The sequence below is a fragment of the Enoplosus armatus genome, chromosome 19 (genome assembly GCF_043641665.1).
Source record: "Enoplosus armatus isolate fEnoArm2 chromosome 19, fEnoArm2.hap1, whole genome shotgun sequence".
In the NCBI taxonomy this organism is placed as follows: domain Eukaryota; kingdom Metazoa; phylum Chordata; class Actinopteri; order Centrarchiformes; family Enoplosidae; genus Enoplosus; species Enoplosus armatus.
The window spans coordinates 13,508,658-13,533,943 of record NC_092198.1 but is presented as its reverse complement, the minus strand read 5'-3'; the positions used below and the strand labels follow the sequence as shown (position 1 = coordinate 13,533,943).

Genomic DNA, 25,286 nt, shown 5'->3' with positions numbered 1-25,286 from the left:
TACTGCATGTTGCATCCAATTTCACTTCACTTCAAAGTAATGAGATACTTGATTTATTTCCTTTAGTGCTTTTTCCTGTGCAGGTCATGGTCAGCCACTGATAAGTGCTCCAGGAGCTAGAAGGATGTCTTCAGTTAGATGGTAGCTTGGGCTTGAAGTGGAATCTTGTTGGATGTGTAACCATTAGAAACCCTCCTGCATATATGCAAAGAAGTAGTAGTGTTTATCAACTTAACTTACCAAGCCATGTATATACTGGACATGGTTTTCTGGTGCTGTGTGTAACTCCAGGTAAAAACATCAACTTGCACCTGGAGGAAAACTTTTAAAGTTGAATAAAGCATTGACACCCCCTTCCCAACACTGAATTAAATTTAAGGAAAGCAAAATCTGTGTCAGTGCTGTATGAAACAATGGATGGATGCTGAGTGCCTAGTCAGACTTCCAATTTTGATTATGAAACGGTTTTCCAAGCATTTCCCGGTACATTTAATACGGAAAGTTGGATTTATATTAACTGAATATAATTGTGTGTATGCATATATAATACAAAGTGATTCTTGGTCAATTATAGGATTTTTATTTCTCAAATCGCCCTCCAGATAGCGTCCCGACCCAGAATGCATTTTGACAAGGTCTTTGAAAAAGCGGCGCGGCTAATTCAAGATGGCGGAGATGGACCAGCTGTTAGACGAGAGTGAGTAACAACACAAATTCAAGGAGTTTTACATTGCAAACACGCAGCGGTCCTGTATTGATAAAATAAACATTTGGTAATAAACTGCTGTCGTTGTCCTTGTAATGAATATCGCAAGTTTTGGGCAGAGTTCATAAAGCCATTTTTAGACGCAAAAGATACCGGTGTGTCCAAGTCAGCTAACGGTTGTTAGCACGAGAGGCTAACCATAGCTAATGTTGGAGTTGAGCAAGTTACTTTAGCCCAACTGGGTAAACAAATAACGTTAGCTTAGCTATGAGCTAACGTCTGTTAGCCTTAGGTCGTAAGCAGCAATAACAAAAGGACTGCCACAACGTCTCTAATGCCAAAGTACAAACGCTAGCTATTAGCTATCTGTTTTGCTGGGCATAGTTTTTAGTCTTTCATGATACCTTCCTTATAACGTTAACTAATTTAACGTGCGTTAGCGCTGGTTAACGTTACATGGTAACGCGTTGTGTATCATTTTGACAAGCTGGTGAAGGGAAACTAGGCAACTTATTTGGCTATTAACAGCTGAAATAGTATTTTCAGTCGATGTGAAGGTAGTTAATGTAACTACATATTATCTCCGGGTTGTAACGTAGTGTAACGTTAGCTTGTTTAGCTTATTTCGTTGATATGATCTGTCCAGCTGATGTTATGCCCGTGCCTGACAGCTCAAATTGGGGGTTAAGGCCTAACTGACTGCGCTAGCCATATCTAACTTCAGTTAATCTACCTGGCTGCTGTCAATGTTTAAAGGACAGTCTCATAGACGTCAGTAATTTGCGGAGGTTTTCTTTGATAGCTAAAATAAACGCATCATATTAACTTAAAACTAAAGAGCATGGCCTAATCACCTTTTTATCACAGTGACATGTTTAGTAAAATATTAACAGCATAGTCAACAATGTATTTTCTAATGCCATCAGTATATTACTGTGGATTGATGTAGCTCAATTTGCCCTCTTCCTCAGGCTCTTCAGCAGAAGCACTTGTCAGTCTAAAAGGTATGTGGGCAGTATTTATAGCTGTCTATCTTTCTGTACATTTGTTCTTGGCACTGTGTGTAGGTGCATTGGGAACTACTGGAAACTGGAGTCAAATTCCTTGTAAACCTCAGCACGCTTGGCCAAGATTTTTCTGATTCAGATTTGATCTTGTCTGCATGTGTGTTCGCTGACATATGCTATAGGTTTCCTGATTTAAAGTGGTCAGGAAATGAAGTCCTTCATTGGATTAGACCTCAGTATGACCCACCATCATGACAAGCTTACAGTGACAACCTGCACTACTTTTGTGGCTGATGTAGACTTATATACAGTGGAACCAATTGTCCTATAATTGCTTCTGATCTTGCAAATCCTTTCAATCTTGTCTCCATATTGGTAAAGATAAAGGTTTTGTGTTAAGACTTTAAAATGATCTATTCCAGTCTCATTTATAAGTGGAAACTTAATTTATATCTTCTGTGATTTGAGAATAGCTTCAAGTCTGACATTTGATAATGAGTAGTTCTCACTGGGGTCATATATTTGGTGTCCTTACACTATTTTGAATAAATGCATCACCTTTTTTTATAGAAGGGAGTTTGTCCAACACTCTGAATGAAAAGAACAGCTTCCCAAGAGCTCACAACACCAGGGGACGACATTCCTCCCTCACAATGGACACGGTAAGAGACATGGTGTTAGTTTGTCAATTTAAAAAGAGGAAGCCATAGAGAGGAGCTTCTGTCATACACAATATTATTAATGCTAAGCTTAAAAACATTAAATAAAAATCTAGTTAATATGATGCAATACAGTACAACACAAACACAAACCCCAGCTTCACAATTTACCATACTGTGGAATCAACAGGAGCACAGCAGGAGAACAATACTAACTTCACACAGTAGTATTTGCAGGGTTAATGTATTGAATTGCATTTTATTATACATGTGTTTGAAATTCTATCCATCCTCATGTCTGAGCAGGGCTTCTTTTTAAAAAATATGTGCAAAATATTTGTGAGCCACTACCCTTTTATATACATGTTTTGACTCCTTTTGGCTTGAGGACTAAAACAAATCTCAGAACCTTCGGTTTGAGCACTGGTTTGAAGGCATGTAATGAACGAACTTGGTATTTTCTAGTATAGGATTAATGGTCTATATTTCCATTGTTTCATCTGCAAATACCAGTGGAGACATAGTAGGCTCTTTCAAGTCAGAATTTATTTACTTTTATTTGTTTAACCTGTATTTAACAAGGAAGTCTCTTGAGATTCATTATCTCTTTTACTGCCAAAATGGCAGCGTAGAGCAGTTTACACAGAATCAAATGAAAAATGTTCAACATTCACATATAGCACATTATTACTAAAACATAGGACCTGAGAGGCATACAGGTTAGTGCGACAGGTACATTCTTCATAGATATGAATAATTGTCTTACTCAATAATTAAGGGGTTCTTGTTTGATATGCAAGTGTTGTTGTTTATGTTGATTATATGGTTACTGTCCAATGATGATCTTATCAGCCGCAGTTAAATCTTGTCTTTGCAATTGTCTCCAGCTGAATAGTTCAAGTCTTTTCAGTGTGCTGTGGAAATGCAGATTTGGAAGGAATATGCAATCCACATGCAAGTGGTCTGTATGTGATCTAGTGCAAATCAGAGTTCAGATCACAAGAGTGCAGTTTGGGACCTTTCTGGAAACATTTGTCCTGCTCTTCAGGAGTGGGTGTAGGAAATACTGCAACCCAGTCAACCCACAACAACATGTGGCTGGACATTTTCATCTCACCAGAAAATTCTCTGGGTCAGAATGGCATGCTATGCTCTCTCTGGAGTGTTAAATATGAAGCTGACAGCTTTCTAAAAAAAAATTGTTTGCACATTTGCCTGAATAGTTACTGACTATGCTTGATACATATCGCCTGAATGTACTGTGTATCTGCAGGATAATGTGGTTCTGATTTTGCACATCAAATCCATTTAAGTAAATATTATTGGCACTATTCATAAACTCCTGGCCACATTTGTCCTTCCAGCCCACACGGAGCTCAAAGAGGAGCCGTTTGTTTCGAGAGGAGGATGAGCAGCCCCAGCAGCGCCTCCTTTCCAGATCCCCGCGGAGGAGCCAAAGGGTCTCCACCACACCACAGGTAAAGACTACGCATCATGAAAGCGATTCATAGCTGAAAGAGGGAATCATTTGTCCCTTCCTATTCTCCCATTGATTTTGAGGATGGTGTAGAAAGAAAAAGATTTCTGCACACACTAAACTTTAGTTAATAGAGCTTGTTTTGGTTCCAGAAGTCGCCTTGTGATTGACACAAACACGCATCAAAACAGAGTGTATCAGAAAACAATGAGGCTGCTAAGTTGTTAGATGAAAGTAACAGACTGTAGTAAGATTTGACTCCATGCCGCTCCCTCTCCTGTGTTAAACAGGACAGAGGTAAACATAGCAAAAAATCATTTAAAAGGGTACTTTCTCTCTAATCACCTGCTTGACCACACATGTTGATTTTATGAGTTTTATTAATCATTTGGGGGAAATCTTTACAGCTGTCATGCACGGTGGGCGAATCAATGGGTTTCAAGTTTAAGATAACACCTACTTAAGGTGTTCAATTGATTTTATTTATTTTCCAGAATACAAATCTACCTGTTTTTGTTTTGTCTGCCTTCTAAATGTGTCCTTGGGTCCCCTGAAAGTCGCAATATAAATTATTATTAATATTATTATTACCTGTATGTGAAATGACTGTTTTCATGTTTTTCTTTACAGAAATTTTCTAATGTGGTGACACCAGATAAGAAGGCATCCCAGAAAATAGGGCTGAGATTAAGAAACCTCCTTAAGCTACCCAAAGCTCACAAATGGTGCATCTATGAATGGTTCTATTCCAATATTGACAGGTAATGTCTCACTTTCACCTCCAGAAGACAAACGATCTATTCAGATGTTTAAGCTTTTTGATCATCTGTAATTACATTGGACATGGTTTGAAAGGTCAGCGGCAATCAAGCATCAGAAATGTTTGTAGGACAATGTTGTGTTATCCTAGGTTCTTCTCTCCCAAAAACATTTTTTCCCCTGATTTTCTTTTCCAGACCTCTCTTTGAGGGTGACAATGAATTCTGCCTGTGTCTCAAGGAGTCTTTCCCCAACCTGAAAACAAGAAAGTTGACAAGGGTTGAGTGGGGAACAATCAGGAGACTGATGGGGAAACCTCGACGGTATTGTGCAATCTTTAAACTTTGTGCCTCTACACAAATTTCTGTGTGAACTAATAACGCCGTATCCTCAAAGACTTAAAAGAAATGCTACGCTTTGTTGGCCCATCCAGGTGTTCGTCGGCATTCTTTGCTGAGGAGCGGACAGCACTGAGACAAAAAAGGCAGAAGATACGCCTGCTGCAGCAAAGAAAGCTGTCTGATGTGTCAAACTGCAAAGACCTTCCAGATGAAATCCCCCTGCCACTCATTATAGGAACAAAAGTCACTGGTGAGATGACATGAGATGAACACACACCACTGTTATCAGTTACACAGTCCTGGTTAGGTTATTGTTGATAGGTTGATATTGTCACGGTTAGGTTGATAATATCATTGCAGTCAAATGACCTGCAAAGCTACCCAGGTTACATTTTCAGTATTTGCGTGCAGGAGTCAGAAAAGATCATTTTTATGGCTATGTAATGATCAAATAACTGTAAGAGTGAAAGACCTAAACCCTAATTATAGTGGCTGCGTTATGTGGAGATTGGCTGATATGGAAATTCAAGCCCAACAGGGAAAGTAAGGATGTCCCGCACAGATCTGTACAATATTACAGGTGCAATTTTGTTTGTTTTCTTTTCGTCTACGCAGCTCGACTCCGAGGCGTCCATGATGGGTTGTTCACAGGGCAGATCGATGCAGTGGACACCAGTGCTGCCACTTATCGTGTCACCTTTGACCGCAGTGGCCTGGGAACACACACTGTGCCTGACTACGAAGTCTTGGTAAGATTTGCTTTTTGCCTTGCTAAGATAACCACTGTAAGTGTGTTTGAGCTTAGACATGAAACAACTTAAGTTTGTCTGTCTTTATTTTTACAACTTGTACTTTAATGCAGTGTCATTAACATTTGTAAAACAAGAAATTGTCAAAATACAAGGATGTACAGTAGCTGTACTAAGGGAATTTGAATAATTCTTAAACATCTGGTGATGTTTTCCAGAGCAATGAGCCCAATGAGACCATGCCCATTTCAGCCTTTGCCCAGAAGCATCGGACATCACGCTACATGCAGAACCTCATGACTCCGCCCAGAGGGCCTTACCCGTCCGCTACCACTCCTGTCCTCATGGTACTGTAAACCTACATCTAATGACAAATGAACATGTGCTGGGTTATTGCACTTGTCCCCGGCAGTTGTTAATGATATTGGGTACTGGTTCAGGTTTGCTTTGGTTGTGGGAAGGGTTATCTACTGCAACAGCTTCTTGGCCTGGCAGCCAGTAATTCTGAGATGGTTTTGTGCAGCATATCTAGTACAAGCAGCCTGTAAGTGTATGTACGCAGCAGTATATTTAGATATGCTAATCAGTGGATTTAGTGTATAAGGACAGTTCAGGCAGTGTCGCGTGGAATCAAGTCATCATGAGAAAAAGTTTTCTACTACCCAAATCTGAACTGTGGGCATCATACTACAACTACAGAACAAGTGAAATTGCAAATCCCTTCCTGTAGATTGCTTATGAAGATAAATGACTTCCATTCTTTCGAAATAACAGGACAATGACCCTCTTATCAACCAGTCACCATGGAGGAACAAACTGCCCGGTGCTGAGGGAGATACTCTGGGAGGATTTCCTGTCAAATTTCTTGTCCAAGTGGTAAATACTTCCCTGTCAAATACTAAAATCTGACATCCTAAAACTTTGTAACACTTTGTTCTCACAAATCCTTTGTCTTATTTTGTTGTGACTAGACGAGGCTGTCCAAGATCCTCATGATCAAGAAAGAGCACATCAAGCACTTGAAAGAAATGAACACAGAGGCGGAGAAACTGGTACATTCATCATAGTAATAACAATTTTAAAAAGTTACTTCAAAACCTAATAAAACGTTTCTGAGATGCATGCATCAAGCCTAACTAAAACTATAGTTGTGTTTTTGTTTTCAGAAGTCGTACTCTATGCCTATTGATCTAGACTTCCAGAAGCGATATGCTACCACCGTGCTTGAGCTTGAACAGCTCAATAAAGATCTCAACAAGGTGCTTCATGAAGTTCAACAGTTCTGCTGTGAGGTAAGTCAATAGACACACTTAAGTCCCATCTCTAATTATTGCCCCTGAAGATAAGTACAGGAACGTATGCATAGCTGTGATATTTCATTCCCTGTTGCTATTTCTAGCATCTCCCTTCCCAGTCAGTCTGGAAAAATTAACTCACAGAGCCTTGTTTTAAGATGTGAATCGCCAATGTGTCCATCCAGCTTGCTCCAGATCAGGGCATGGTTCCAGCTGACCATCCCACAGAGCTGCGGCGGCGATGTGACGATGAGGCCCAGCAGATGGTGCAACTGAGCAACTCACTGAAGGACGGACAGCAGAGTGTGACGAATCCCAGCCTCACACACCTCATCTCCCGCCTCACAGCTCTGCTGCTACAGATCAAGGTAGAGGATGTATCAACGCTCAGCTGCTGCCTTCTGTCATTCATGTCATTCATTTCATTTGTATGTCAGGAGGGCGATGGATGTAGTAGTGTGTTTCTCTGTGGTTTTGTCAGTGGGTTCATTTTGCAACATCAGTAGGTTAATGCATCTGTATTGAACCTTCTTTAACACCTATTGTATGCAGACTGAACAGTATTTAAATAATACAGTAATTCTTTGATAACATGTTCATTACTTTTTATATTCTTTATTTTCAGTGTCTGGCAGATGGAGGAGACCTGAATTCATTTGAGTTTAAATCTCTAACAGACTCCCTTAATGACATCAAGGCATCTATTGATCCCTCCAACCTCAGGTAAAAATACCCTGCAGTGTTTGCAACTACACTTCCTTAGTCACACTATACATGACAGTGGATAGTTTTTAACCTGTCAGTTTCTTTCTTTTTTTGATATGAAAAGTCTGTCACTACCGTTCACCATTCAGTCAGCCTCAAAGTACTGAACATTTCTTTATACTATTGTCTTTTCTGTATTTCTAGTTGCTTCCAGAATAATGTCGAGATCCACGTGGCACACATCCAGAGTGGCCTTAGTCAGCTGGGCAATCTGCATGCGTTCGCTGCCAACAACACCAATGCAGTCTGAGTGCCTGCATCATGCACACACAGAGGTGTGGGCCATTAGTATCGTCTTTTGAGATGGTGCTTTCACCCGAACTGTTAAAAGACTGCAAACAAAAGCTTGCGTGGATGTCGTGGACCACCACCACACAATCTGAATTTGGATGTCCCCGTGAAACGACTCAGAGTTCTGCCCAGACTCCTGAAGCTTTGTGCTGAGGGAGGGAGTATTTTACCCACCCATTTTATTGTATGAAAATGTTGGTGCACCCAATTGAACACAAACCTGAAAGAGTCTTAAACTTTCGCCACCAATCCACATCTCCAAGCTCAATGGTTATTTATTGGTATCATGTGCCAAACATTGATTCTTACAGTTTTTATAGTCCATATTTATTTATTTTTGAGTAGGTGTGTATGGTTATGAAACAATATTTTGCTATCTCAAAAGTGTCCCCCTGTAAGTGTTGTGTTCTGTTGTTCCACTGATGGTAAGCACAGGGAGGCTAAAGAATGTTTTATCAAATTGTTTATTGTAGATAATTGTACAATATCTCTGATTATTAGGACTATCGTCAACATTTCTGCTGCAGATTCAGAAATGGCTTTTGTAATTTTGTGTGCACTGAAAAGAGATTTTGGTATTTTTATAAAGGAGAACTCTGGGGTTTTGATGCCTTTTACTCCCTAAGATGATCTTAGCATTTCCATATTTGGCATGGCTGTTGCTGCAACCCCCACACTAAGCCTGCATCACTGATGTAACTTCAAGTCAACAGTTTTTTCCTAGAGAATCTCCTTTTTCAGTTTTGTAAAGTTGTATATGAGAGTGCCTCAGGGCAATTGTATAAAAATGTTTCCGTCTTTTTATATTAAACATAATATTGCAAAGCAGTATTTGGTCTTCTAGTTTTTAGATTTTATTAACAGATGAAACCAGTTTTCTTTCTTTTGTACAATCAACACTTTTATTACTATTTTACAATAAATACAACTTTTCCTTTTATGCAAACAAACAACTGTAATACTGCCTCTTATGATACATGTCGCTTTCTTCACATCAGCTCCTATAATACATCACATAAAGCCACCAAAGCCAGCCATGGCCTCGTTTTCCCAGTCAGAGTCTGAGTCAGTGAAGTCCTGTGCCTCAGTGGCATGGATCGGGGAGAAGTGACTGAACCTCTCCCCCGTGGCCCTCATGTGTGGATACTGGATGTGACATCCATTATCCTTTGGTGATGACCTGCTGAAGTTAGTCTGAGTCGGGATGGGAGGAATCACAATTTTCATCTCTGGTCCGATGGTCTTGTTTGGTGGGAAGTTGTCATATTCCACTAGAACCTTTGGACCCTGGTTGCCGGTCATGTTAGCTTCGATCTTGGGGGGATGCTCGTTGTCCTTGGGATACAGGTGGACGTTACAGCACGGGACGTTGACACTCAGCTCGCGCCGTTGCATCTGCTCAGGCTTCACTCTGGTTCCCTCCTTGTCATAGATGCAGGAGAGGGACGTGTGGTCATAGCTGCTGGGTTTGGTGGGTATACTGGTTCTGTGAGTATCCTCTGTGTTTTGGTGCATTGGAGGTCTGAAACTGTCTTCCAGTCCAAAACCTCCTATCCTGTGAGCCTCAGCTGCATGATTGTTGTCATAAACTGAATGAGAAAACAGAAAGAATGAAGCAATTAGTTTTGAAATGAAAAATATTCATTTACATTGCTCTTTCATTCATTCCCTACACGGAGAGAGTAGTAGTTTTCAAGCAACTTATTGTATAAATGTAGGTGACTTAAAATTAAGTGTAGAAATACATCAAGGAAGATATGTAATATTCACTAACTAATATGAAGAAAACTACATCGGAGGAGGCCCACTTGAGTTGGCTGCTGTCAGACTGCTTGAGTGAAATCAGTGAAAGATGACTGTAATAGTGACCTTTCTCTGGGCCCATCCTGCTCTGGAGCTGGCTGAAGGGGCCAGCTGCTGGCGGGTTGGCGACCTTCATGGACACCGATGAGCCAACTTGGCGACGAGACTTGGCCCTCCTGTTCTGAAACCACACCTGAAATTTGTAAAGGGGGGGGGGGTAAACAAACGTGAGGACAGGTTGAACCCATCTTGAAAAAAAAAATCATATCACAATTTCTGATTAACCGTTTGACACTGAATATCTGAGGGGGGGGGGGGGGGGGGGGGTTTAAAGTAGACAGTACCTGAATTCTGGACTCCGGTAGCCCGGTCAGAGCCTCCAGTCTCTCCCGCAGGTAGATGTCAGGATATTTAGTGTCGGAGTAAACTTTCTCCAGCACCTCAATCTGCTGCTGGGTGAAGTTGGTCCTCTTCCTCCTGTGGGTCAGTATTGCCACGCATTTATCCGCCCTCGGTACAGAGTTTACGGAGCTGAAGTAGTTTGTAACATCTGACGCTGCATAATCTGAAAAGAAAACGCACAGATAGGCTTAGTTAAGATGAGCAGGAGTCATAGAAACGTGACACTGGACGTAAATTACGCACAGAACCCGCTGTTATTTACTGTTTGTCACAATAGATATACTTGTGTGTACGCTGCCAGCCACCAACCTGAGTTCACCATGCTGTTCATCTGCAGAGGACCTTCGTGATACATCTGGAAATGATTCAGATCCCCGACGCGCATATTCCCATGAACTGAAGACATGTTCCTCAACGTCTTATTTCCAGCGACTGACTGAGTTTGAGACCTGTACGCTCGCTGGGGTTAAATCCCCCCGCGATCAAAGGTGATGCTGGCTGTATGTGTGAATGGGGCGACCATCAGTGCCGGCTGGCACTGCAGCGGCCGTGCAGCGACTTCAGACGTCTGCAGGCCGGTGGAGGTGTGAATGCATCACACCTGGGATGGTGGAGCGGCCGCAGGTCTCTTTAAAGCGGTTTTAATGGAATCTGCGTGCTCAATACACATCGGCAGTGAAAACATTTATCCGCTTTGGAATGGATGAAGCAATAATGGACCTGTAGCCTTCAAAGAGAGGCACTCGGAAACTGCCATTTCCTCACGAGGGCTGCAGTTTGTGGTTTGATAACAGAAATAACTACATTTTTATCTAATAATCTCCTGTAAAATATTACATTATTTTGCATTATTTAACAAAGAATATCATTCCATATATATATTTATATATATATTCATCTGATTGTAGGAGGCTCTACACTATGTGGTCAGTTTCCTATGCCCCATATGCATGGCATCCACAGGTATTTGTGGACATAATGTAATAGAATAGCCTATACATATTATAGTGTATAGTATATTTTAATAGTATAGCAGGAAGACACTCATCAAATAAATACATGTTTTCAACTTAAAGGATGTCATTCAAAATGTATTGAAGTCCTGTAGCCTGACTGTGATTCTGCAACTAGACGTGTTCTTACAGGATTGTATTTTTTTGTGTGGTGGTGGTATCTTTCATCAAGGCTTAAATGTCAAATAATATAAGTTTGTAAAGATTCAGGTCTTTAGAGGTCTGCTCCTCAATGCTAATGTTTGAAGGGAATTATGCTTCCCGTCCCCTTTCACTGGCAACAAAGTTAATCTCAATACACAAACCTCCTCAGTTCAAAAGTACTCAGGAGTGGGCACTTATTATTGGGTGGGTCCCCTTCATTTGATTCAGAGAGGGGATCAAGTCAAGAGGTCAGGTAGCACCACAGACAGACTAATTTGTTCACACATATTTGGACAAGATTTGCAGGAGTGAGCTTTTATGGTACTTTTAATAACCAGATTGTTAAAAATCAACTTGGATTAGCTGATTTTAAAGTCAGAGTTACTTTTACATGGGCAGTTATAGGTTCAATGCTATGCATCATATTTCATTACTTTGGGTGTGGGGTGACATGATTATTGCAATATAAAGTGATAAATTGCCTGACTTTTTACTGTGTCCTCATTCATATGATTTATGGGATACAGCTGTAACAGGGTTCAATCGGTCATAGTAGAGTAGATAGCATTTTTGGCTAAGTGAGTCTAAGTTTGTGTTAAACTATCATGCTCCAGATAGAGACCTGTAGCGTAGACCTAAAAACCACCAAAGGTTTTCTCTGGTTATTTCTTTGTTGATCTATGTGGGAAAATTACTTGACAGTCATTGTGTCATTTCACAGCCACAACAGCACTTATTGATCTCTATACTTTGACACATACAGCATTGTTCAAAAGGGACGTGCTTGTTGGTAAAGACATTCACAGTTGCTTTGTCTGAGGGCCCTAATTGGGTATTGCCTGCGTGCACAGACCAGATTGCTATGCTAAAATCAGGCTGTTGAAGTTCCTGATCTTTTGTAATGGACAATGACAGGTTTTCTGAGAGCTAGATCATGAAAATGAAATGAACAGTAAACGCCTCGTACATTCATCTGTTCATTCAACGCTCTCCAGTCATGGCCAATGAAAAATATGAATTCAGCACTGCAAGTGTAGGAAAATTGTGATGCACTTTTGCTTTAAGTGTTTGTATTCAGCCAGAATTTTCAACTTGACAGCCTATGATATAAATATGACATTTTTAATAATTTGATAAAAGAATGCAATTTGAAGTTGATTAACGCTGATATATTGTAGTTAACAGACTGCGCTTTCAAACATCAAACAGTAAGAACAGAGGTTTTCTCCTGGCCGTTTCTAGTTGGCAGCTGACTAAGTCAGTAGACACAAACAAAAGCATAGTCACACCTTTAAAGTCTGACCACTGTTTAACCCACAGTTTGACCTGACCACTATACATTTGAGTGCAGACAGATAATTTATCCTCACAAGTTTGCAGGTATATGTTAAAATGTCAGCTGTCTTATGGGCCTTTGTTTATATGAGTTCAATCTTTGTGTATTTGAGGGATGTTTTAAGGAGCTATAGCACATTTATAGTTTCCTAATAGAAATGTGTGCTCACTGTAAAGATGCATTAATATTATCACAAGCAGTAGTTGAGTGTGATAATTGTTTTTGTTGTGTACACATCTGCTAAGCACGTAACTGTGGATGTTACATATTAGAGCTGAATCGATAAATCACCCCGTCTGATAAATTGACAATAGATATTAACTTGTTGGAGATAAATTGGCATCAGTGTAACAAAAGAATGTCAGTACAGAAATGCAAAAGATGTGTTTGAGGTCACAGTTTGTCCACCAGAGAGCACTGACAAGTTTATGTTTTAGCTGTGTCACAATTCTTTAATAACAAAATTTAATGTATCCTTATTTTATAAAAATGATCAGCCAATATTTTGCTATTACATTTAAACTCTCAAATACTGATATTGGTATCGGCCTTCAAAATCAAGTATCATTTAAGCTATAATTCATACTTACTATATACTAAAAGAAATGAACAGAAATTCATCCATCCTTTTTCACGATAACTTTTAAATCAAAAATATGTTTTCCAGTGAAGCTGTGCCCCTACACTCATTGCCTTGAGAACAGATCTAACTTTTGAATTGTTTTTATTATATGTTTTATGTATTTTATCATGTTTTATGTATTGTATTTTATCTAAGTATGCATGTATTCTGTTTCATCTGGCTGCAAGACAAATCTCTGCTTGTGTAAAGGAATAAAGCTTAAGCTGATTTAAAAGAGATTTTTTAAAATCAATGTTGTCACATAGGGCTTAAAATAATTGTTCGTTCTAATTGCTTTGATATTATTACTTTTAAATATAGTAGTGGTGTAATATTAAAATCCATTAAATTAAATATAAAAACTGTCCCGAGTAAAAAAAACTAAACAAAATAACATAACATTGTATCTATCATGTTGTTCTCTAAATACAATATTAAAAATATTCAATAATCAGCTTTATGACAGTCCCAAGTGTTAAAAAAACGTAATTCCTGTAAATTATTCTCTTATCGGTAAAGCGTCGTCATTATTTAGCTACATCGGGAAAAAAATATCCCGGAACTTCCGCCAAGTCTAAACGGAAGTAGGTACGTGGCCGCTTCAGCTGACAGTCTACATGATGGCGACAGAGGTTCAGAGCGGCGACCTCGACAGTGCTACTTCCAGCCGGCTCGAAGTTTCCATCGATGGCCTCACCCTCAGTCCCGACCCGGAGGACGAGCAGGGCCAGGTCGAAGAGCCGGACCCTAAACCCGCGGAACCCGGGACCGAGACGCCGGGTGCCGCTGAAGGCGAAGATGGAGAGACTGGCAAATCTGCGATAGAGAAGAAATGGGGCTTCCCTTTGCAAGAACTGTACGGAATGGGCCTTAAATTCTTCAAAGGTATTTTACGTTTGTTATAGTCACACCGCTTTAACGCACAGAAACAGCTAGTGTTAGCATCCGAACCGACCGCTCAATTGTGAGACGAATCGCTCGCTGGCTGAGGTTAGCAGTTTGCTAACGCTAGCTGTTAGCTGTCACCGGCGGGGCTGCTGCTGTCAGCCGCAACATTACATTAGCTACACAGCTAACGACTAGCTAACACCGCTAACGAGCTGTTAGCTGGCTGTTAAAGGGTAAAACAAGCACGGCACTTCCGAGTAGTCCATTTGTGTCTGCGTGTGGCCTGAGAACATTTTCATCCGGCTGTTTGCCTCCCTTCTGTGTGTACCTGTCTTGGGGTTTGGGCAGAATGACCTGGCTGTAAATCACGCGACTGCTCCATCAACTCATGTAAGAGTTGCATTAAGGAGTTATTCATCCTAACTGAATGGTGGCTCATATTGATTTGTTTGGGAGCTTTAAACACGCCCTGCCTTACCACTGCTGCAGCTGAAGGGAGCCTGCCCTGCACGTCAGCTCCTTACACAGATGATAAATTAGACGCTGAAAGAATTACTTCTGAGGATTAAACCTGTCTTTAGTCTCAGCTCAATGTCTTTAAAACCAGTCCAAGGTGCTGCCTAAAGCCATGTTTTGTGCGCCCACAGGGTTGTGTGACAAGTAGCCTGTTATACAGCCCAACTGCCTACTCATATCCACACCACTCCTTTGCTGCTACTCCTCCAACAGGAAATCCCTGAAAAAAGTGGATTACTTGTACTTGTGTTTCCATGCATATAAACTGGAAGACTATTTTACCTGACTTCATAACATCACCTTTAAGACACCGTTGACATCAGTATAATCAATACTGCATACAGAAGATAGCTTGAAAAATATATTATTGCAATATATTGCTAGCTGTAACATCTATTTTAAGTCTCAAGATCAATCGCAAATAATAGTGTCAAGAAGTAGCTTGTCAAGACAGCAGTGTATCAGTCTTTCAAATAGATATACAGTATATCCTGCCCCCTGTGGCTCACCTTGCCTCTAACACAAGGTGTACTCAATTGTTACTTTGCAAAAGTCCTGAACAAGTGTAAATAGTTTTGAGCAAACTAAGCCCTTGTGATGACTGTGCAAACAGGTTTGGGCCTGGTTGTCCCTCTATGTGATTGTAGTAATCTGTGCTTTGTATTTCATATTTGTCATGTATTTCCAGTCAGTCAGGGTTAGGTCTAATTGTGTAACTTGTATACATAAATCTGATTCTTGCCTCACCCCAGATTAAATACGTTTCATTGGGATAACAGTGCCATGAGGTTGTTATTAAGTTATAGAGTGTCCATGGTTTTTGAAAAGGAGAACGGCAACAATCAACAGAGTAATTGTTATATACTCTTGTACTATATTCTAGGGTATCATATTCTTGTTCCAAGAACAAGAATATGATACCCTATATGCTACCACTGTTTCTTCTGTCATGTTGTACATAGACATAAAGGTGTGTTGTAGTACTCTGAAGCCCATTTCACTGCAGGACATAAAAGACAAAGAAATGTCAACTTATTGCTTCCACATTGCTGCTCTCAGATAAAGATGGCAAGGCCTTCCACCCGACCTATGAGGAGAAGCTTCGACTGGTGGCTCTGCACAAACAGGTGTTACTGGGCCCTTATAATCCTGATGCTTCACCGGAGGTCGGCTTCTTTGATGTCCTGGGCAACGACCGCAGGTAACCCCAACAGACATTTATGTGTGTGTACCTGTGCATATGACCTTTGAACTCTGGCAGACGTGCCGGCAATTTAGCTGTTTTTCAGGAAATGCACACACACTCACACCTCTCCATTCACTGAAGTGTTAATACAGGCCATTTAACACTGGTGTGCTTGTCGTTCCTTCTATATATTAAAGTTGTACGAAAACCTTCGACGGAAGAGAGTCTGTTTTACTTCCGCACACAATCGTTCACAATTGAATTATAAGATCTGGTCTTTTTTGTTATCTGCTGAAGAAACAATGGTTGTAGATAAAAGATTCCCTTGTTTTGTTTTTGTGAAAGTATGTCATTTAAATAGAAGTCAAAAATACTTGATGGCAGCTACCTATTTTATTTATTTCTTCACCTCCATTCTTGCTCTGTGTGCAGAAAAGAGTGGGCCTCCCTGGGTAACATGGAGAAGGAGGATGCCATGGTGGAGTTTGTCAAGCTGCTGAACAAGTGCTGCAACCTTTTTGCACCCTACATCACCTCACACAAGATCGAAAGGGAGGAGCAGGAGAGGAAAAGGTAAGATGTTCTCCTGAGGGAGATCCCTCTGCCACAGTGTCTAAATGCAGATCCTGTTTCAGTGTGTCCGATATGCAGCCAGTAGGACTGTGAAGCAGCATGGCAAATGTTGGACATTTATAAAACATCTCCATGGATAGACAACACTATCCATGAGCTCAAGAGATCATGTACAGCAGTGGAAAGAAAATGGAGAAGAAGAGGACTGTAGTATTTACAACGAATACATGGTCACCTTTAATAATACTATATGCAATCTAAGATCATTACAGAAAACAAAAATAACTCTAGAATACTGTTTTCTAGTATTGACACATCTTGTTAATGTTAAATCCTGCCCCTGCCCCTGACCTTCTAAGGCAAACCTCTGCCCCTAAAGGTTAGGATATTGCAATTTTCTTCACCAGTAAAATCAAGCAGAGCTGGCATTAAAACTGAAACTGCAGATGACCCCTGCATTCAACTTTGTGAAAGGCAAGCTGCCATGAGCAATTTCACCAGCATCTCAAACCCAGAACTGTAAGGTTGTTACCCTGAGCAAACCGTCGTCCTGTTATCTTGAACCAGTCCCTTCTCCACTCTTTAAGAGTGTCTATTGTGAAAATTATTAACACATTATTGAAACAAAACTACTGTTGTGAAACCTTTACTGGAGAAGCACAGGCCCATTTTTAAGCAAGATGCTTGAAAAAGTTGTTTTCCACCAGATAAACAACTTTCTAAATGAAAACAATATTCTAGAGAAATTTCAGTCAAATTTCAGAAGTAATCATAGCACAGAGACTGCTCTCACAAAGGTAGTTGGTGATCTGAGACTTAGTGCTGATGCCAGTAAGGTTTCGGTTCTGGTTCTCTTAGATTTAAGTGCAACATTTGACATAGTAGACCTTGAAATTATCTGCTCTGAGAACTGGCTCGGTCTCTCCAAATGTGATCTGTTATGGAAATTGATGTGTTAAAATGTTCATGCACTTAAACTGGCTCTGTACATACATTACAGGAAGAAAACTTTGTATCAGAGAAACATGACATAACCTCTGGTGTTGCCCCTTTATTGTTCTCACTATATATGCTCCCTTTAGGTGATATCATCAGGGAACATAATGTTAACTTCCATAGCTATGCTGATGATCCACAATTGTACATATCTGTCGAGCGAAGTGATGTAGATGTCTTAAGCTCCATCACTGGATGGATGAATAATAACTTTCTTAAACTAAATGAGGATAAGACAGAAATTCTATTAGTTGGGCTTAGTTGAGCTGCTGAGAACACTAGGTAATCTGACTCACAGGGCCAAACCAGAAGTAACAAGTCTGGTTGTTATTTTAGACTCTGACTTCAATTTTATGTTGCTTCACGGGCCCTTAGATCCTCTACTGCTGGTTTTATAGTCACTCAAAACCCCACCAAAAAGATTTTTTTTTCAGCTATGCTCCCAAACTGTAGAACAGCCTACCCAAAGATATTAGAGAGGCAGGCTCTGTTGAAATTTAAATGTCACTTAAAAAATGTCTCTTTAACCTAGCCTTTCTCTAGCACCACTTCTTACGATGTACCTTTTATGCCTTTAAATGTCTCTTTTAGTGGTTTATCTTTGAGATGGCTTGTTTTCAACGCTAAGCCCTTTATCTTTACCTGCTTTCTCTTTAATTTAATTTGGAAATGTAGTTGACCATTTGCATAATTTATGATGTTCTTCATTACTTTTCTCTACCCCAGGAAAGAAGAAGAGGAGCGTCAGCGGCAGGAGGAGGAGGAGAGGGAGCGACAAAGGCAGGAGGAGGAGAGACAGAGGCTTGAGGAAGAGGAAAGGCTGAGGAGAGAGGAAGAGGAAAGGAGACAGGTGGAGGAGGAGAGGCTACGCGTTGAGCAGCAGAAGTATGTGTGTCTGTATCACTGTGTGTTTGCATAGTGTGCTTGGGCTTGCAACATATCGATACGACTTCTACATGATCATCACACTCCCCTGACCTTGATATTTACAGGGGTATTGTCCACAGAGAGCAATCTCCTTTACTTACTATGAGCCTTCTCTTTATGTTTAAAACCCTACCACTTTCCACTGTCCGCCATTGTCTCCTCTCAATTTCCTGTATTTCCTTCCTCACCAACTCTGCTCCTGTGTTGTCTTTGCCAGACAACAGATAATGGCGGCATTGAATGCGCAGACAGCAGTGCAGTTCCAACAGTATGCTGCTCAGCAATACCCCAACAGCCCAGAGCAACAGCTGGGCCTCATCCGTCAGCTCCAGGAGCAGCACTACCAGCAGTACATGCAGCAGCTCTACCAGGTCCAGCTGGCCCAGCAACAGGTCAGATTTTGCAGTTAATAGGAAAGTATTAAGTTTAGGTTTAGAAACATTTTCTTCCAAAGATCCACTGTAAATTCACTAAACTCAAAATGTAATTGTAAAGCTCCTCAAATAATCAAGGTGCATTGTGACAAGTGCAGTATTGAGCAAGGATAACATCAGGATAACAGTTTTAGCCATAATGATGCAGCCTTACGTGCATATAAATGTAATTCATATGACAGCAGGAGTCTGTGCTTCTTCCCACAGCGTTGTAGAAACATTATTGGTTTGTGTCCCTGGTTTCTTGACTTACTGTTGTTTTCCTGTCGTCCCAGGCGGCCTTACAGAAGCAGCAGCAGCAGACTGATTTGATGATGCAGGGCACCCTGGACTCTAACAGCTTCAACAGTGGTGAACCCATCCCCGCCTCAGCAGCGGGACCTTTGTGTGCGGCTTCACCACCTGCCGGAGAGGAAGCCCCTACAGTCAATGGAGGCCAGTCAGACTCGTACTCAGAAAGCATGGACCGGGAGCCAGAGCCTGAGCCGGCAGAGGAGGTCTCAGAGAACGGGCCTTTATTAGGTTGGTGGGCTGTAGATGTGTTTGTCTCGTTTAAAAAAAAAAAAAACAACAACCAAAAAACACAAAACTCATGGAGCTGACAGCTGAATTTTCCTTATTGTGCAGCTAAAGGCTACAGGGGGGGGGGCTGTCAAGCAAACAAAGCTTTATACCAAAATTGAAACCTTATTCTTATCTGCTGTGTCCTTGTTGATGTGACCTGGACGGCCGGGAGGAGAAGAGCTGGAACAAGTGATACATGATATTCTGCTGGTTTAGGTATCATCTAACCACACATTCTGCTCCCAGAAAAGTAAAGCACTCACACCAGAAGTGAACAAGGCCTTGGTCTGATTCCAAAACATACATCCTGAACTAAATGAATCCACTGTGGCTGGTCACTCTCAAAATAATGTTTTGAGATAAGATGGATGGATAGCTGGGTATGCAAAAAACTCTCTTAAAGCCTGTCTGCATTCAGTCTGTGTATGCTGGTAGCAAATCACTCATTAGTAAATAAAAATGTATTTCTTTTCTAATAGGAAACCTGCATTATCAGATTTTTACAACAGATTGTAGAAAGTCTCCTGTCCTTTGATTACAGCAGACTCCCCACCAGTCATAGCTGCTCCCTCCATGTGGACACGGCCACAGATCAAGGACTTCAAGGAGAAAATCCGGCAGGACGCAGACAGCGTGATCACAGTGGGGCGTGGCGAGGTGGTGACAGTGCGCGTGCCCACCCACGAGGAGGGCGCTTACCTGTTCTGGGAGTTTGCCACGGACTATTACGACATTGGCTTCGGGGTCTTCTTCGAGTGGACGGATGCTGCCTCTGCTTCGGTCAGCGTGCACGTTTCGGAGTCCAGTGATGAGGACGAGGATGATGAAGGTGAGGCGTGGGAGGGAAGTCTGTGTGAATAAGCCTGCAGTGATTCAGGTGTGGCAGCAATGCCAGACCGACCTGTGTTGGTGGTTGATAAAAACAGCTCCTAGTGAAAATATCTGCTTAAAGTCAGTTTTACTGACTGTGATGGTGTGTGTGTGTGGGTGTCGGCTCTCCTCCTATAGTGTGCTCATGATTATGTGAACAGAAAATATGCAAAACAGACTATTTTTCAAAGAATAGAAACTATAAACCACATTGACATGACGTGTCAAGTCTTAGTGTTTATTTAACTTAACTTTGTCACAGAAGCAGTTTAAAATAAGTGTCTGTTTTTTTGATTTATTTCTGCTGCTTCACTCATTGGCTTAGGGAGAGATGAATAACTAGTTTTCTAGGTAGTATTTTATTCTTGTTGAGAACTTGCCTACGCTGTAGTTAAACATCTCCATAGTTCTCCCGGGACGGAGGAAGTACAGTCCAGCTTGTGTGAATAAAAATGAATTCTTGGAATATATTGATAAGATATTGTGCAGTGGTTAAGTGAACTGTACAAATTGGCCTTTGGCATATATGCCAGTCCTTCTAAACTTCACTCCTAAATTTCTGCTGGAGTAACAGTTATGTATTTATATTTAGTGTAACAACACTGTGTGTTTTGCACAGGAGATGGTGTCACATGTTGTCAGAAACCTCATGTATTTATTTGGCAGTGTGTAAGACCCTATAAGTAGGAGACTCTACCCAAAGGGGTTTAAGGTTAAGTGATATTATATGGCATTATATTTGTGCACAATGGGAAATTTTGAGCGAGAAAGAAGAGAATAGATTTGCAGCAATATCCCATTTCATTTGCAAAATATAATTCATGTGCTTATGAAAGATTTTTTTCAGTGCTCAAAATATCCCACCGTGTGCTAAATAAGATTAAAGCACAAAGAGAACTCCATAATATTAAGGTTAATGATAGCATTGCATAATTGTAGTGTAGCGTTGTGTTTGTGGCATTCAAAAAGGTGAGACTCATTTCTGATTCTCTCCGCAATTTGATACGTTGTTGTTGTGTCCTCAGGTGATCCGCCCAATGAGGAGGAGAAGGCGAAGAAGGAGGCAGGGAAGCCCCAAGTGGATGAGATTGTGCCGGTGTACCGGCGGGACTGTCATGAGGAGGTGTACGCCGGCAGCCACCAGTACCCCGGCCGGGGAGTCTACCTGCTCAAGTTTGACAACTCCTATTCACTCTGGCGCTCCAAGAGTGTTTACTACAGAGTCTACTACACCAGATAAGCCTGAATACAGACACAGGGGGAGCCAAGGAGTGTGTATGTTCATATATATATGTGTGTGTGTGTGTGTGTGTGTGTGTATGTATGTAGGTGGAGATTTGTGCGATGGCAGCCTGTGTGTGCGCGCGTGTGTGAGGAAGAAAGTTAGACCAGATCTATTCTGAACAAAACCACCAGAGGGCGACAAAGAGACACATCTGGAGCCCAAGTTTGGAGATTGGACTGATATGTATGTGCTGTATGTGTATGCGTGTCCCAAGATGCACCCATGCTTGAGCCTGTCATCGAGCCCATGGAAGAGGAGTGTGTTATTCCTGTTGTATATTCACCACCTGTCCTTGCTGCGCTCACATAGACCAAGCTGTAGGACTTTGCTCTCATATTGTATTTTGCCACTCTTCACCCTGGGCTCCTCTTCTGTCACCACCCCAGCCCAACACTGTCCAACGTGGCCTTGTGGCTGCTTCTGCCCCGAGTGACGCTTTCATAGCCATGAACGGAAACCTGGCAAGTCCAGCACTCTGTGAGCCGACGTTTCCTGTTCGGTGGTATTGGTGGTTGTTTATCCGACAAGAACACAATGTTAAAAATCAAATTACGTTGCAAATGTACTTCATAACACTATGCCTCTGTTCCATAGAGAGCTTCTGGTCTTTGCCAAGTCTCACACACGCATTAAAAACACCAGTGTACACAAACGTAATCATCCTTTTTTGTTGTAAAACAGTAGTCCATTATTCTCTTCTAGCCACCATGCACATATGAAGATCTGACAGGATGTTTAGTAGAAAAACAGTGCTCTTTTTGGCATATTCTGTCTGACTTCTACCTTTTTTCTTAATACAATCCGATTCGCAGAGTGCACCAGGAGTAGGATTGTTTTAAATGGAGTCTAGTGGCAAAATGTATGAAGGACGGGCAAGGTTTAGGGTGAACTCCAAATGAAGTCATGAGTGTTAAAGGAGTGAGTATAAAATAACATGCGCATGGAGAAATGTGGCAGTGAGCCTTCTGCCTTTATAAACTCAAGCATCTCAGAAACAGAATAAGTTAAATTACTTAAATATTTGTTCTCCCTTTTTTTTTGTATCTGTGATGCTGTTTCAGGCAGTTTCCTCAGTACTTCTTTACAGCGGTGTCCCCGTTTCAAAGGTTACTCCACATGACATTACATTAAATCATCAACTGTCCTTTACTCATCAGCTCTTTATGAAAGAATTGAAAAAAAGGAGCTAGTATTAAGACAGACAGATGTTATATTAATATTAACTGGGAGGCTTTTGTGTTTGTCTTTCTGTGTGTTTGGAGATGCTGTACTCTGCTCTGACACACAAGTATACCTAACAATAAAAAGTCCATGTTTTGGAGGTCATAACGCACTGTTACATCTCTGCAGCTCTCAGAAATCAAAAATTCAATACACAAAATACAGTGTTTTTGTTTTGTTTTTTCTTCCTAGTATGAATCAACTCAAAGTGTCATCTCAAGTAAGGTATCGTGAATAAACTGAGATGACGTAGACTTATACTTGTGTCCTGGGCGATGTGGTTGCTTACTAACTCAGCTGTGACAACGAAGTGTGTTCAGTTTTTTGTTTTTGCAATCTGTTGCCATGATGATTCGTTGTTGTTCAGTTTCACATTGCATATGCTTTGCTTTGTGTACCTGCCACCTAGGTGCATTATGAGCAATGTGTTCAGTAGGCGTCAGACATTTCGTTTCACTTGATCACCCATTTAGCTGAGTTTGTACATTTGTATGTGTGTATGCAACCAAACTTTAAAGACAGAGGCGGAATAACTTGCAAGTTGAGTAACCCACAATGTCCTTGCTGAGTGTCGATTCATGATATTATTTAATCGGAGGCCACTCCTGCCTCCTGTCCATTCAGTGATTTGTGTAACAAAATGTCACTACTTATGGCTTAAACAAGCCATAATGATTAAGAAAGTTCCCATATGTTCTGATGTGTGATGCTTGTTTTTTTCTTAAGTTTCTTATTGCTCACCAAATGGTTTGAGCTGACTTGTTCAAGCCTTGTATGTAAATAATTCTACAAATGAGTTTATGTATGGGTTTTTAGATGTGGAAGAAGGCTATAGTTTTGAGAATCAATGCACTGTAAAATATGGTGAATGAAATATATGTATACATTTTACCCCGAATGAAAGTCCAAACCTTGTAGGAAGTATAAAACTGTAAGACTCTATCGACATGACAGACAGAAAAGCTCATCTTTTTGTATTGTTTTGACTTGTTTGGATCTCTTATGAGTTGCAAGATCTTTTTGGGCATATATTTAATCTTGATTAAACTTATGTTCATCTCTAGAATTGGACTTTTCTATTTTCATTATTTTAAATTGTATATGATCAAGCTTTAATGCTTTGTGTCCTTAAGCTCCAGTCCCTCTCATTCATTCATTTACTGCCTCAAAAGAGATGAATAGATTTGCTAATGCTGCTACCAATAGATGTTTTGACAATAAACACAGGTGTAATCAATAACATTAATTAAGATGCAGCCTGGCGTATTGGGATCATTTAAATGGAACCAAGCCATTGTTAGTTTCATCAGATCCACCTGTGCTTTCTCTGCTACGACAGGTCAAAATGTCCACTGTGGAAAGGGTCTATTGTCTTAAACCAGCTACGAAGAGGAAGACCTCCATTACATTTAAACAGACGACGGGGGCAATGTTGGGAATGCGAGCACACCAAAGATGGCCTTGGAACAACAACAATAACAGTATTAGCTTGTCCCTTTTTCCACCAATGTGTCATCCTCATGCTGCTTTCCTGTCAAACACATTTTGTGCTGAGGGAAGGACAAATGCGGATGTTACTCGTCTGTAACAGGCAATGAAGGCACATCACTATGTTCAGAGTAAGGGGCAGCACACCAGAGCACAGCTGTATCAGCATTTTACACTCTAATATTGAGTAACTTGTTGCCACAGTGTGGAAACCAGCAGGAGAGGAATTTGAAGACTTCCAGTTAGCTGGGTAATGAGAAAACACTGACAGTGGAAATACTTAATGTCACATATCGAGGCACCCTTAAAGTTGCTGTGTTCACTTGAAGACACCAGGGGGCACATTAAATGGCTACTACAGAGACATTTTGCCAACTGGACATTGTTTGCCACCAGACTTCCAAAATAATCCACTGAAGAAAACCTGAGCTTTGTAAAAGGTATGCTATTAACGATGAGAGTTTGCTCTTTGGAATTTAAAGAGCAGCAGTGGACGGGACACAGGCCTTGGACAAACATGCCTTGTACACACAGACGGGAGATAAATCAGAGACAAGTGTTCAGAGAATGTGTTGTCCAGGGGCTATTTTAAAAGGTATCAGCAAACAGCTAGCATGCCATTTGTTTAAAATGAAGGCGCGAATGAAAAACGATTTGTCAATAGCCATTTGGATGTCTCATGGGTCATTATTACTAAAATGTCTGAAAACATAAATATTTAATTGGAGTACCTTATCAAATTAAAGGTTAGTGTTGTCCTTCATCGCCCCTAATGGTAGGGATTGCCATAAAATAAAGAGTAAAAGTCAATGTGAATGGTTACTCTTCAGACATAGTGGTTCATAGAGCTTGAATAAAACAGTGACTTTAGCCTCACACTGTGGTTTCTTCCAACCTCTCACTGTGTTGGCAGCCTCAGCCCCTCCGGTTCCGTTTGGAAGACGTCCGGTCCAGGTCTTCCATCAGACC

General features: G+C 40.9%; 3 protein-coding genes across 7 annotated transcripts; 2 read left to right on the top strand and 1 right to left on the bottom strand.

The window, feature by feature from the left end:
• The first annotated feature begins 645 nt into the window (after positions 1-645).
• Positions 646-8,870, top strand: lin9 (lin-9 DREAM MuvB core complex component). Of its 5 annotated transcripts, none has more exons than XM_070925753.1 (15): positions 646-697; positions 1,678-1,710; positions 2,287-2,375; positions 3,737-3,850; positions 4,480-4,610; positions 4,806-4,931; positions 5,042-5,199; positions 5,565-5,698; positions 5,917-6,045; positions 6,473-6,574; positions 6,670-6,750; positions 6,865-6,990; positions 7,179-7,361; positions 7,619-7,716; positions 7,903-8,870. In XM_070925753.1, the coding sequence occupies exons 1-15, from the start codon at positions 667-669 to the stop codon at positions 8,006-8,008; spliced, it is 1,641 nt and encodes a 546-aa protein (XP_070781854.1). In that variant the 5' UTR covers positions 646-666; the 3' UTR covers positions 8,009-8,870. The 5 variants fall into 5 exon arrangements, with proteins under 5 accessions (XP_070781854.1, XP_070781853.1, XP_070781856.1 ...); XM_070925752.1 differs by having other exon boundaries at positions 2,284-2,375; XM_070925755.1 differs by lacking the exon at positions 3,737-3,850 and having other exon boundaries at positions 2,284-2,375.
• Positions 8,871-9,060: 190 nt separating this feature from the next.
• Positions 9,061-10,660, bottom strand: mixl1 (Mix paired-like homeobox). The gene is made up of 4 exons (XM_070926432.1): positions 10,564-10,660; positions 10,197-10,417; positions 9,919-10,045; positions 9,061-9,638 (listed from the first exon to the last, which is right to left on the bottom strand). Exons 1-4 carry the CDS (start codon positions 10,658-10,660, stop codon positions 9,061-9,063), a joined length of 1,023 nt encoding a protein of 340 aa, XP_070782533.1.
• Positions 10,661-13,986: 3,326 nt separating this feature from the next.
• On the top strand, positions 13,987-23,895 carry acbd3 (acyl-Coenzyme A binding domain containing 3). The gene is made up of 8 exons (XM_070925564.1): positions 13,987-14,254; positions 15,833-15,974; positions 16,392-16,532; positions 18,255-18,413; positions 18,673-18,847; positions 19,165-19,411; positions 19,995-20,282; positions 21,349-23,895. Exons 1-8 carry the CDS (start codon positions 13,987-13,989, stop codon positions 21,561-21,563), a joined length of 1,635 nt encoding a protein of 544 aa, XP_070781665.1. The 3' UTR covers positions 21,564-23,895.
• The last annotated feature ends 1,391 nt before the right edge of the window (positions 23,896-25,286 follow it).

Coding starts and splice junctions, on each gene's coding strand:
- lin9 (XM_070925752.1), top strand. CDS start 667: ATGGCGGAGATGGACCAGCTGTTAGACGAGA. Junction 1,711..2,283: donor AGCACTTGTCAGTCTAAAAG/GTATGTGGGCAG, acceptor CTTTTTTTATAG/AAGGGAGTTTGTCCAACACT. Junction 4,611..4,805: donor TTCTATTCCAATATTGACAG/GTAATGTCTCAC, acceptor TTTCTTTTCCAG/ACCTCTCTTTGAGGGTGACA.
- mixl1 (XM_070926432.1), bottom strand. CDS start 10,660: ATGTCTTCAGTTCATGGGAATATGCGCGTCGGGGATCTGAATCATTTC. Junction 10,046..10,196: donor TACCGGAGTCCAGAATTCAG/GTACTGTCTACT, acceptor TACAAATTTCAG/GTGTGGTTTCAGAACAGGAG. Junction 9,639..9,918: donor CAGGATGGGCCCAGAGAAAG/GTCACTATTACA, acceptor TTTCTCATTCAG/TTTATGACAACAATCATGCA.
- acbd3 (XM_070925564.1), top strand. CDS start 13,987: ATGATGGCGACAGAGGTTCAGAGCGGCGACCTCGACAGTGCTACTTCC. Junction 15,975..16,391: donor GTCCTGGGCAACGACCGCAG/GTAACCCCAACA, acceptor CTCTGTGTGCAG/AAAAGAGTGGGCCTCCCTGG. Junction 19,412..19,994: donor AGAGAACGGGCCTTTATTAG/GTTGGTGGGCTG, acceptor CTTTGATTACAG/CAGACTCCCCACCAGTCATA.